The sequence below is a fragment of the Raphanus sativus genome, chromosome 4 (genome assembly GCF_000801105.2).
Source record: "Raphanus sativus cultivar WK10039 chromosome 4, ASM80110v3, whole genome shotgun sequence".
Lineage (NCBI taxonomy): Eukaryota > Viridiplantae > Streptophyta > Magnoliopsida > Brassicales > Brassicaceae > Raphanus > Raphanus sativus.
Genome location: NC_079514.1, coordinates 17,730,908 through 17,743,266, shown reverse-complemented (window position 1 = coordinate 17,743,266; position 12,359 = coordinate 17,730,908). Strand labels below are relative to the sequence as shown.

At 40.0% G+C, this 12,359-nt stretch overlaps 1 protein-coding gene across 1 annotated transcript; it reads right to left on the bottom strand.

Moving 5' to 3' along the window:
- Positions 1-1,605: 1,605 nt before the first annotated feature.
- On the bottom strand, positions 1,606-12,061 carry LOC108854054 (uncharacterized). Its single transcript, XM_018627549.2, has 12 exons — positions 11,438-12,061; positions 10,580-11,260; positions 9,337-10,492; positions 8,336-8,650; positions 7,259-8,224; positions 5,430-7,166; positions 4,723-5,037; positions 3,670-4,638; positions 3,042-3,585; positions 2,806-2,909; positions 2,131-2,675; positions 1,606-1,936 (listed from the first exon to the last, which is right to left on the bottom strand). Exons 1-12 carry the CDS (start codon positions 11,893-11,895, stop codon positions 1,735-1,737), a joined length of 7,992 nt encoding a protein of 2,663 aa, XP_018483051.1. The 5' UTR covers positions 11,896-12,061; the 3' UTR covers positions 1,606-1,734.
- Positions 12,062-12,359: the final 298 nt, after the last annotated feature.

Genomic DNA, 12,359 nt, shown 5'->3' with positions numbered 1-12,359 from the left:
CGTCGACTAGCATCGTAAGATTCATTAAGACCCATCAAGAACTTCATAACACGACTTCGTTCCTGCAGTTTCTCCCACAGTGCAGCCGCATTGCATTCACACTTGCCACACGTGCAGACAGGAAGATCAATGAAGTTCTTGTATTCCTCCCAGAGAGTAACTAGCTCAGTATAGTAAGCAGTTACATCCATAGAACCTTGCTGAAGCGTGCCTAAACGTTGCTCAATCTCGTAAACACGAGGAGCATCATCTTGTTTGAATCGTGCCATTAGATTTTTCCAAATAGATTCAGCAGAAGACATATAAAGAAGACTCTGAGCAATCTTCTTTGACACAGAATTCATTATCCAAGTTGTGACCATATCGTTACATCTAGACCAAGATCCAGCATCACGATGATCAGGAGAAGGTTTAGGGATCGTACCATCAACAAAACCAAGTTTGTTGCGGACGTTCAAGGCCATACGAATCGAGCGTTTCCATGAATGAAACTCAGCTCCAGACGATAATCGATCAGAGACAAGAACCAATCCAGCATGATCGGAGTTATGAAGATAGCAGGGATTCTCATAGTGATCGGTGAAACGAGAATCAACGGGCGAAGAACTCATGGTGAAGAAGAAGGATCGAAGAAGAAACAGAACGCGAGCTCAGATGGAGAAGAGCAAAACCAGAAATCACGAGATGATGGTGATGAATCGGAGCACCAGGAAGACGATGAAATGCACAAAGAGAGTGACGAATCGCAACTCCGATAAGCTAACCGCCATGAAAGAGAGCTCAAGAACTCGCGAACGAAGAAGCCATAGATGGCTCTGATACCATATTGAATGTTTTCAATTAAAGCTTTCTTATAGTAAAAGTTGTTACATGGTTTTCTATATATAGTACATTGGTTAAGTGAAAGGAAGCTAAACCAATGATATAATACATAACCGATATAACCGGTATAATACATAACCGGTTATCATCTAATAAATTTCAATGTCTTTTTGATTTGTGAACAGAAAATTTGAAAAAAGAGAAGACAGGAAGAGAGAAGAAGTGGAACCTACTAGTTACGATTAGTTTTGTCTATCTTATCCTAGTTTTCTTTTAAAAGAACACTTAATATTCCATATGAGAGGTACCATTTGTTTATGCAAAGGGCATGTTAATATTCCATATGAGAGGTACCATTTGTTTATGCAAAGAGAAGACAGGAAGAGAGAAGAAGTGGAACCTACTAGTTACGATTAGTTTTGTCTATCTTATCCTAGTTTTCTTTTAAAAGAACACTTAATATTCCATATGAGAGGTACCATTTGTTTATGCAAAGGGCATGTTAACTCATCGTTCTAGTTTTGTTAATTCATTGTTAACGTAATAATATGTGATATAGGTTCTTTGTAATTCTTTTCAAGTGTTGGGATGATCCAAAAAAATTACTCGTAGAGTTCTAAAATAATTCTATACACGACATTATTGTTTAAAAAACTGGTGTGCAGCCTTCAGAGAATTCAGAATTCTGTTTCCTTATTTATCTTATTAAAAAATTTAGTAGGTTTGATTTCTGGTGATCATCAGCAAGAACTGAGAGAACTACATGTGTTTATACCAATGACGAAGAAGCAAAGACAATTGTTTAATAAAAACCAAGTAATACAAGACATTTGTTTAACCAGTATATCTGGTCTTTGTCGCTGCAAATACTCTCATAAACAGACAGCAACAAGCAAATCCACTAAGAACGTATCAGAAGGCGGCGAATGTCGCATCAGTGAAAATCAGAGGAGATACGAAGAGACTAAAGAGAAGAGCCGCAAACAAGGCAAAAATGAACACACGTGCTCTTAACATAAATCCTCTTCCAAGGGACTTGAATTTTCCTCCAGCTATCTTTGTTATCTCTCTGTGAACTGCCTTAACAGTCGCTTTAACAAGAGCGGCATCTATGCTGCAAAATTTAGTTACAGAAACTGATGAAGATCAATACAAAATGAAAATCGTTGTTACCTACAAACAAGAACTGCCTTAATGTGACTTTAATGTGAACTAAGAATGAGTCTTTTTGAACGTTAGACGTCGTAGAGAAACTAATCTAACAAAACCTGCGATTTCACAAACTAAGATTATCCAAGAAATGAATACCCGTGAATTTCCGAGTGTACGCCGATTGTCTCTGCCATTGACATCAAGGAAGTCTCCCATTTCCGGACATTATTGGGTTCGTCCTCGTGTCTCTTTCTCATCTCTCTGAAACATCGTCCGCACTCTCCCTTAAGGTTTTTCATGTCGCTAGATATCACCTGGTAGAAGACGGGAATTACTAAGAGTTTTCCTTCCTTTGCTAGCTCGTCCATCTTCGCAAGCTCGTTCAAGCACAACCCTGAAGCTAGGTACCTCTTGGAGAAGATAACAACTGCGATCCTTGAATCCTCGATCCTATTGTAGAGCTGGTTCATTTTAATCCACATTCTCTCGTCGTTGTCTATGAAGACTTTGACCCCAGCATTTGTCAAATTATTCACGAGATGTTTGACAAAAGTGATGCACAGATCACCTCCATGGCAACTGATGTAAACCCGAGGCTTCCCAGTAAACCGAACAGACAATGCTCGAACTTGTGTCTCTCTTCCTATTTGCTTCAATATGGTTACAGGAGACTTATTATTAGGTCGTTTGGGAGTGCTTGCCTGCAAGAACGTAAACACATATATATACATATAAGTCGATGATCCTACAATCACGTAATATCTTTCTTACAAAAAAAAAAAAGAGGGGTCTGATTCATACAACTCATCAACATGTTGTGATTAAACTTACGATTCCATGTGATATCATTTTATTTGGCAATTCAACTATGTCATGCCCACCATCCAGCCGCCTATTCATTGTTTCTTTTTCCCTCCTTACATTAGAGATTGTCACTAAGAAGGAAGGAAAACAAGAAAGTACATGCAATCAGCCAATTGTAAGCCTCCAGATATACCAGGGAACAAAGACGATCACTCAGACAAAACTAAAAAAGATGTTAGCAAAGAAATCTTAGATCCACCAACCATTTTTTGAATATGCTCCGTAGTGATTTGCTCCGTGTATACTAGACTGGACCCGCAATTCATCGGATGCATATACCAAACTAAAGCCACACTTCAGCACCTCGTAACCATGTAACACTTCCGTACCATCTGTTACTTGAAATTTAAAATGAGTCTTGGTAGGACTACAACCCTTTTCACTTTCTTCGTCACCAAGTTTCTTGTTATCCAACATAGATGCATATCCAATAAAGACATGAGATGGTACAATCTTCCCAGCTGTTTTACCTGGATCACTCCAACTGCCAATAGTGCAACTAAAGCGGATATAAGACCCGTCTTCATTATTAAACTCACAGTTACATTTCACTACAAGGCGGGCCCTCTGCTCATGGTAGTCAGGAAACAGGACAACAGCGCATAGAGCTATTCCAGTAAAGTTGTTGTCTCTCCAGTGCGGAGACAGCTTTCCCTCTAACACCGGTCCAGATGCTTTATGACTAAATCGTGCGGGTACTTCCCATCCAGGAAAGCATGTTCCGGTGAAATTTCCCAAAGCAGAATCCTGCAACAAACAGAAAAAAAAAACAATTAAGATCAGATACCAAAAGATGCAGCCGGGAATACTGATAGATAAAAATAAGCATACCCCGTTGTTGTATCGAGATAGTGCATCTAACACTAACTCACTTCTCCACCGGGTATAAGATACGATACTATCCTTTGCATCTTGATCCAACTTGCTGCAGTTGGAAAAATTTAATTTGGCATGGATCTGCTCCAGCCGCACCGGAAGAGCAAGAGGATGAGAAACTCTTTCGAGTGAATCACAGCCATGAGCATCAAAGTACTCAAGTCGTGGTGGAAGCATCGGAATAGACCTAAGCTTCTTGCAATCCTTCACGTCAAGCCAGTTTAGATTGTAAAGTTTCCAAATGTCAGTTTGCAGACTGACAAAATCATTTCCACTTAACGATAGACGTCGCAGAGAGAATACTCCATTAACACCCTGTAGCCAGCCGCTCGGGCCGTGTATGAACTTATCTGCAGAGGCTTGGCCCTTGGATATAGTGATGTTTGGCATCTCTTTTGCTCCGATCCTGTCAATAAGTAAACTCTGGAGATGTTTCATGCTCTCCCTTACATCTGAAACATTCTTAAGCCTTGAACAACCAGAAAGTATTAATTCTTCAAGAGCTTTCAGCTCTCCGAGACAGTTGGGAAGACCCTCCAGCATTTCACAGTTCTTCAAATTCAACACGACAAGTCTCTGGAGGCTCTGGATAGCAAGAGGAAGTCCTGTGATTGATGTGCCATCCAAATGAAGAAACTCTAGACTCTCAGAAATTAGTTGAAAGTCCTTCAGGTTTGAGCAGCCACTGAGTATGAGGGTTTTCAGCGAGATTAAATTAATATTTGGCAGAGACCAAAGACGTATGCATCCTCGCAAGTTCAGGAAAACCAGAGACTTCATGTTTTGAATCTCCGCCGGCAACTCATGCAAAACCGTGCAGCCTTCCAAGTTTAATCTTTGAAGATTTTCAGCCTTTGACAATGCTGACAAGTTGCGCAACTTACTGGAATGGCGTAGATCTACCCATTTCAATCGTGGTGTGTCCTGTGACAACCCGTCAGAATTCAACCGTTAATCACAAAAGTTATTCAGGTTACTTTAGCCATCAAACTAAAAATATACATTTACCTTAACACCTTCCCATATACGTTCAATTTTGCTGTAAGGTAGCCTAAGATCAACCAGATATTCTGGTTTGAAATCTGGTGGAAGTTCCTCCAACGGAAATTTCACCCAATGGAGATATCGAATCTCTTCCAAAGGGAATGAAAGTCCATCAGGGAAGCATAATTTGCAGTCAGATTTACATTGTCGAGGACAAGATGAATCATAAATCTTGAGGTATCGAAGATTGCACATATTGACGAAGGTCATTCTTTCCAAGGGAATGTTCTTTGTTGCTTCGGACATGTCTAAGAAAATACCTCTCACAACATCAGTTCCCTAGTAACAAGTTAAAAGAAAGCAAACAACAAGTTTAAAAATTACATGCAATCCCAAGTTTTTGTTGACAGAAAATGTTTTAATTTTCCACTTTTGTATCAGCTATTGCACAAATAAGTCGCACCATATATTTACATACTCTGGTTTATTCTAAATTTTTCATCTATTACTGTTGTTGTTTCATGCTTTCTTATTAGTTAAAAATGTATACGTATTAATTAATATCACTATTTGTGTTTCAATGCAGGCTATATCTTTATCCTTAGTTCTTATAAAAAACTAAGCTGGAAGTTTATGTTAAACAAACCAACAAAAGTTGCAAGCGTGATTGGATTCCTTTTGCAAGAGAAAGTAAACGCACCGATTGTTCATTCAAAAAAAAAAGAACGTACCGATTGTTTATTTTTTTCCAGATAGCCGTCGATATCTTTGTAGTTCCACAGCTTACGCTCCCCAGGGTAGCCACGGTCCTTGCTCAATCCATACAGTTGATCGTGCATCTCAACCCGCCCACCAGAAATTGTAATAAGCAACTTGTCGGCGAGATCTCTTACTTCACTCATAGCTTCAGGATTTCCTGAATCCAGTAAACCTCTAACAAAATACTCTTCCTCTGATTTGAAAAAATACGCTATGTCCAGAAACATATTGTTCTGCCCCTCAGTAAGTTGGTTAATAGAGTACTCCCAGACATCTCCCATCTTCATATCGAAACTTCGTCTCACTTTTTGCAGTTCATGTTGCCAGTAAGCATCGTCTTTTCCACAGAGGACGCTTGCCAGTGATTCCAGAGCTAGTGGGTTGCCTGTAGAATGATCCACGAACATTCTGGATAGCGAAATGAAGATTTCTGAGGGGCAGATTTGCTTATCGAAGGCATGATAAGTAAAGAGTTGAAAAGCCTCTCTGTTTTTCAATGGAGGGACGAAATAAGTATCATGAACAAATCCCTCGAGCAATGACTTTTTACAAGTCGTAATAACAATTTTGCTTCCCTTCTTAATCCAGGAGAGGTTGCCGAGGAGAATCTGTAACTGTTTCTTGTCACTCACGTCATCAAGAACAGCGAAAACCTTGGTCTCAAGCAGTTCAGCTTTCACGCTTTCATGTGTTGTCTCGTCGCTTATGTTTAGATGCAAGTGTTCAAGTAACTTCTTCAGAAACATGGTCCGCAGCTGCTCAGGTCTGCACTCCTTAGACACTGTTAAAAACAAGTGTCTTGGAAACTTAGACCCACGCTTGTCAAACAACATTGTTGCTAGAGTTGTTTTACCAATGCCGGGCATCCCAACTACTCCAACAATAAAAGTTTCTCCAGGCCTTGAGTACAACACTTTTTCCATTTGCTTGAGTCGTAGCTCAACTCCAAAGTAACACTTTTGATCTCGAGACGATGTGGTGTCATTTTCTACATTTGAAATGTCAACTATCTTGCTTTCCAAGCTCTTCCACAACTCAGGTTCGGCATCAGATTTTGTTTCACTTACAAAATTTTCATTGGCTTCCACAGTTGGATCATAGGAAGACTCAGATTGGATTTCATCATGGCTTCTGAAGTTTTCATGAGATTTTGCTTCATCTTGGTCGTGCTCGATCCTCTCTGGTATTACAGCAGTCACTGGATCCCAACATGTATTTTCCATTTCATCAGATGCATATATCAATCTAAAGCCACAGCTCAGAATCTTGAAACTTCCTACCACTTTCGTACTATCTGTCACTTGAAACTCAAGGGAAGCTTTAGTAAGACTACAACCCTCTTCACTATCCTCCCCACCATGTTTGTCGCTATTTAGAATAGTGGTATAGCCAATAAATATATGAGACGACTCATACTTCAGTGATGTGTTACGTGCTTTGCTCCAATTGCCAACGGTGCAACCAAAGCCGACAGGAGACCGGTCTTTATTATTAAACACACAATTACATTTCACTAAGAGGAGGTCCCTCTGCTCGTGGTAGTCGGGAAATAGGACAACAGCGCATAGGGCTATTCCAGTAAACTTGTTGTCACTCCAATGTAGAGGCAGCTTTGACTCTAACACCGGTCCAGATGCTTGATGGCTGAACCATGACGGTACTTCCCATCCAGGAAAGCAAGTTCCAATTAAAGCTTCCAAAACAGAATTCTGCACAAAAAAAACAAAAGAATACCAAACAATATCAGATACCAACAGATGCAGCCTGGAATACTTGAAACTATGGAGAGAAATACACATACCTCACTGTATCTAGAGAGTGCGTCTAACACTAATTGAAATTTCCAACTAGTATATGATATAATACTGTCCTTTGCATCTTGATCCAGCTTGTTACAGTTGGAAAAATTGAAAGTGGCATGGTTCTGATGCGTCAGAACAGGAATGGCCAAAGGATGAGAAACTCTTTCGAGTGAATCACAGCCATGGGCATCAAAGTACTGAAGTCTTGGTGGAAGCATCGGAATAGACCTCAGCTTCTTGCAATTCTTCACGTCGAGCCAATTTAGATGGTAAAGTTTCCAAATGTCAGTTTGCAGACTGACAAAATCATTTCCACTTAACGATAGACGTCGCAGAGAGAATACTCCATTAACACCCTGTAGCCAGCCGCTCGGGCCGTGTATGAACTTATCTGCAGAGGCTTGGCCCTTGGATATAGTGATGTTTGGCATCTCTTTTGCTCCGATCCTGTCAATAAGTAAACTCTGGAGATGTTTCATGCTCTCCCTTACATCTGAAACATTCTTAAGCCTTGAACAACCAGAAAGTATTAATTCTTCAAGAGCTTTCAGCTCTCCGAGACAGTTGGGAAGACCCTCCAGCATTTCACAGTTCTTCAAATTCAACACGACAAGTCTCTGGAGGCTCTGGATAGCAAGAGGAAGTCCTGTGATTGATGTGCCATCCAAATGAAGAAACTCTAGACTCTCAGAAATTAGTTGAAAGTCCTTCAGGTTTGAGCAGCCACTGAGTATGAGGGTTTTCAGCGAGATTAAATTAATATTTGGCAGAGACCAAAGACGTATGCATCCTCGCAAGTTCAGGAAAACCAGAGACTTCATGTTTTGAATCTCCACTGGCAATTCCTCCAGAGCCGTGCAGCCTTCCAAGTTTAATCTTTGAAGGTTTTCAGCCTTTGACAATGCTGACAAGTCGAACAACTGATTGGAGTGGCATAGATCTACCCATTTTAATCGTGGTGTGTCCTAAGAAAAGTCATCAAAATTCAACCGCCAATCAGGAAAACTATTCAAGTATTATTAGCCATCAAATAAAATAAAAAAGAAACTGCAAACAGATGGCACAATAAAACACACCTTAACACCTTCCCAAATACGTTGAATTTTGCTGTAAGGCAGCCTAAGATCAATAAGATTTTCCGGTCTGAAATCTGGTGGAAGTTGCTCCAAAGGGAAATTTATGAAATGAAAATACCGAATCTCTTCCAAGGGGAGTGAAAGGCCATCTGGTAAGTGTAATTTGCATTTGGCTTTACATTGCCGAGAACAATAAGAATTATATATCTTGAGGTATCGAAGATTTTGCATATTGGTGAAGGTCATTCTTTCCAACGGAAAGCTCTTTGTCTCTCCGGACATGTCTAAGAAAATACCTCTCATACTATTAGTTCCCTGGTAGCAAGATACAAGAAAACACCTTAGCAAACATAAAGTAATTTTATTCTAACATGTCAGCAAATAATATAAGAAATTATCTTGAACGAAGTTCCACAGTTTTAAGGATCATATATCCTAAAATTTATGGATATAAAAGAAAATTCGAAGCTAACATTGATATTCTAACATCGCTCGGAAGGTGTGCCATTAAGAGCAAAAGGTAAGTAGTCAGTACAACTAAAACCTATCATTCAAAAGATAAGCTCTGAAATTAGAATCCAAGCAAAACACGTTCCTGGTAGCATTCCTATAAAAAACTGGAAACCGAAATATTGAAAACAACAAGAGGAAGAGTTTATTAAAATAATTTTGCAGGGTTAGATCTCATATGAAGAGAACTTGTTGTCTCAGCTATTTGACAGAAGCAGTGTCATCCGCTACCCTAGTATGATCTAGGAAACTCTCCACTTTCTTATTTATTTTAAGTTAAACCATTTATTAATGGTGTTTTCATATTATCTGAAAATATTCATAATCCAATCTAACAATTACCTTGCAGATAAATATCACTGATTGTGTTTCATTCCAGGTAACAGTTTTCTTTCATAAATTACTATCAAAATTCTAGAAGTTAGGTTAAGAGAAGCCAAGAAATGTTGGAAGCATGATCAGATTTTCTCTTTTGAGAAAAAAAAACGTACCGTTTCAGTGTATGTATCTTTGTAGCTCCACATCCGATGCAGCCAAGGAGAACCAAGACCCTTGCCGAACCTATACAATAGATCATTCATCTCTACTTTCCCGTCGGAGACTGTAATCAGGAACTTGTCGGCGAGATCTCTTACTTCACTCACGGCATCAGTAGCGTCAGGATCTCCTGAATCCAGTAAACTCCGAACAAAATACTCATCCTCTGACTTGAAAAAATGCACAATGTCGAGAAACACATCTTTTTGCCGCTCATTAAGTTGATCAGTAGAGAATTTCCAGACATCTTGGATCGTTGCATTGTCACGACCTGTTACTGTTGTTAGTCTCTGTTTCCAGTAATCCTCATCTTTCCCACGAAGTTCAGTACCTAGTGATATGAGGGCCTGCGGATGCCCTTGGGCGTAATCCACAAACTTTCTTGAGAGAATCATGAAGCCCTGTGAGGGACTATAGGTTTGATCATCAAAGGCATGATAAGTAAAGAGTTGAAAGGCCTCTTCGTCGTTCAATAGAGGAACTACATAAATATCATCAACGAATTCCTTGAGCAATGACCTGTCACCCGTTGTGATAACAATCTTACTGCCCTTCTTAACCCAATCTAGGTTTCCAAGGAGAAAATCTAACTGCTTCCTGTCACTCACGTCAGTGAGGACAATAAATACTTTAGTCTGGAGCAGGATGTCCTTAACAGATTCATGTGTTATCTCCTTTTGTTTCTCTGGAAACTTCCCCTCAAGTAAAACTTCCAGTAAGGTCTTCCGCAGCCAGACTAGCTCATGGTCCTTTGACTTCTTACATATACCAAGAAGAGGCATGCAATGTACAAATTTGCTGTTCCATTCTTCGTACAACCTCATTGCAAGAGTAGTTTTACCAATACCAGGCATCCCAACAACTCCAATAATTCGAGTTTCGTCGCGATCAAACTCTAACTTCTGCTCCAATTGCTCCATACGTAGCTCAATTCCAAAGAGGCGATGGTTGAGATAAGTTTCAAGTTTTTTTCCTTTTCCTGTGGGCAATTCAGTGTTTTCTTCTCTCCCTGTAAAAGAAAAAGAAGATTGATTTTTTCTTTCCTGCAACGAAATCTCGATCTTCTTCTCGATGTCCTTGACGATGGATGTAATGAGCTCGCTCTCAAGACTGTCAAACAAGAGAAAGAAAACAATAAATGCGACCCAATGATTAAGTAGTATCAGCATCAAAGTTATATAATAAAATTTGTATTACCGGTCCTCCTCAATTACTAAACCCTTCAAGCCTCCAACACACTCCAAAGCTTCCTTCCATTTAATGACACGGTACTCCCTACGACTCCTCCAAAAATTCCAAATCCTGATACCGAAACTTCCCTCCAGTTGTGTAACCTGTAATTGCTTCAGCTTGTAGAAGATTGGAATAATTAGGAGCTTCCCTGCATCCATGCGTTCTTTGATCTTCACCAGTTTATCTAAGCACCAAGTTGATTCAGTGTACCTGCTTGAGAAGATTACTATAGCAATCCTCGACTCCTCGATCCTCTTGAACAGAGGCTCACTAAGATCTCCTGGTTGTAACTCATCTTCATCAACATAGACGTTGAATCCAACCCTTTCCAAGGCCTCCACGATGTGGCCAACAAAGCCGTCATGGAGATCGATTCCCCGGAAATTGATGAACATTTTATACTTGTAGGAGGTCAGTAAGGTAGAGCTTGTGCTAACTTCTTCGTCATTGACTGCTTCAACTTTCTCGTTTGCTTCACAAAGGAAAATGTCATCCTTGACTGATTCTGCTTCACCTAGGACACTCTCATCTTTCTTCTGTTCACTCAGTGAATCATGTGAGTCGTTAAGTTGCTCTGCTTTTGGAACCTGGATCAATATTCTCCTCACATCCTTGACAATGCGACTGATAAACTTGGACTCATCACTGCCAAATGGATAGTAATAAAAACAATGAGACACTTTGACCGTGTAAGGGAATCTTTTAATCTAAAAAATGCACGTTTAAACCCTCTTTCCCATGTTTAATTGATACCATTACAGTGTCTATAGCTCACTGATTCAAATACGTTTAGTCAGCAATCACGAAGGCTAGAGTCTTTACCTGTTGTTATACAAGTGATATCCCATCATGCACGAAACGGAATCCAAAGCTTCGTTCCAGATCTTGACCTTTCCAGGATCAAAACCACGCATGGTGGGATTCAACAAGTTGAGGCCGGAGCCACCTTCTAGCTCGGCACATGTATCCAGCTTGTAGAAGATTGGAATCACCTCGAGTTTGCCTTGTTCCATTCCTTCTTTGATCTTGACAAGCTCCTCTAAGCACCATCTCGATTCAGTGTACCTACTCGAGAACACTACGATCGCGATCCTCGACTTCTCGATCCTCTTGAAAACAACTTCTTCACCAGTTGGCTCATCAGCGTACGCGTTGACTTTGATGCTTCTCAGGGCCTTCCCGATTTCATGGACGAATCCGTCGCGGAGCAAGTCGCCTCCGTGGGAGTTGATGAATACGCGATGCAGCGGCGGGGATTTGAACTTGGTTGGCTTCCCCATTGAGAGGGTTTTTGCTTGAAGCGAGTGGGAGTTTGGGTTAGAAGAAGGGATTGGGAGTTAATGCAGGAGAGCATCTTCGTCAACGTTTCTCAGTTTTCTTTTTTTAATGACTGGGAATTTTATATTATCTTTTTCCTGTCTTAAATCTGGATCTAAGCGTCGTCTTCCTTCTTTAGCTCCTACTCATAAAATATTAGCAGAAAATCGAATTACTACAGTATTCCTAAAACTAGGAAACAACCATGAGCCCAACCATGAGCCAATCCTGAGATTTTGGGGCCATTACAATGTCTATGTAAAAAAAAAAAAAAATTACATCTCAGGTCACATTTCATCTTTTTATTATCCTTTAGGTCACTTTCTTCTCCTAAGACACTTTTTTTAACTCTATCATCTTTTGGTTAAATTCTACTAGTTAAAACAAAATTATATTGTAGCTAGTGGATCTCATCCTAACTAAACCA

What these genes read in the sequence shown, in the direction of transcription:
- LOC108854054 (XM_018627549.2), bottom strand. Translation starts at nt 11,895, where the DNA reads ATGGGGAAGCCAACCAAGTTCAAATCCCCGCCGCTGCATCGCGTATTC. An exon ending in TTAGTAATTGAGGAGGACCG is followed by an intron (nt 10,493 to 10,579) that starts GTAATACAAATT and finishes CTTGTTTGACAG; the next exon opens with TCTTGAGAGCGAGCTCATTA. An exon ending in CGGAGCATATTCAAAAAATG is followed by an intron (nt 2,910 to 3,041) that starts GTTGGTGGATCT and finishes CTTCCTTCTTAG; the next exon opens with TGACAATCTCTAATGTAAGG.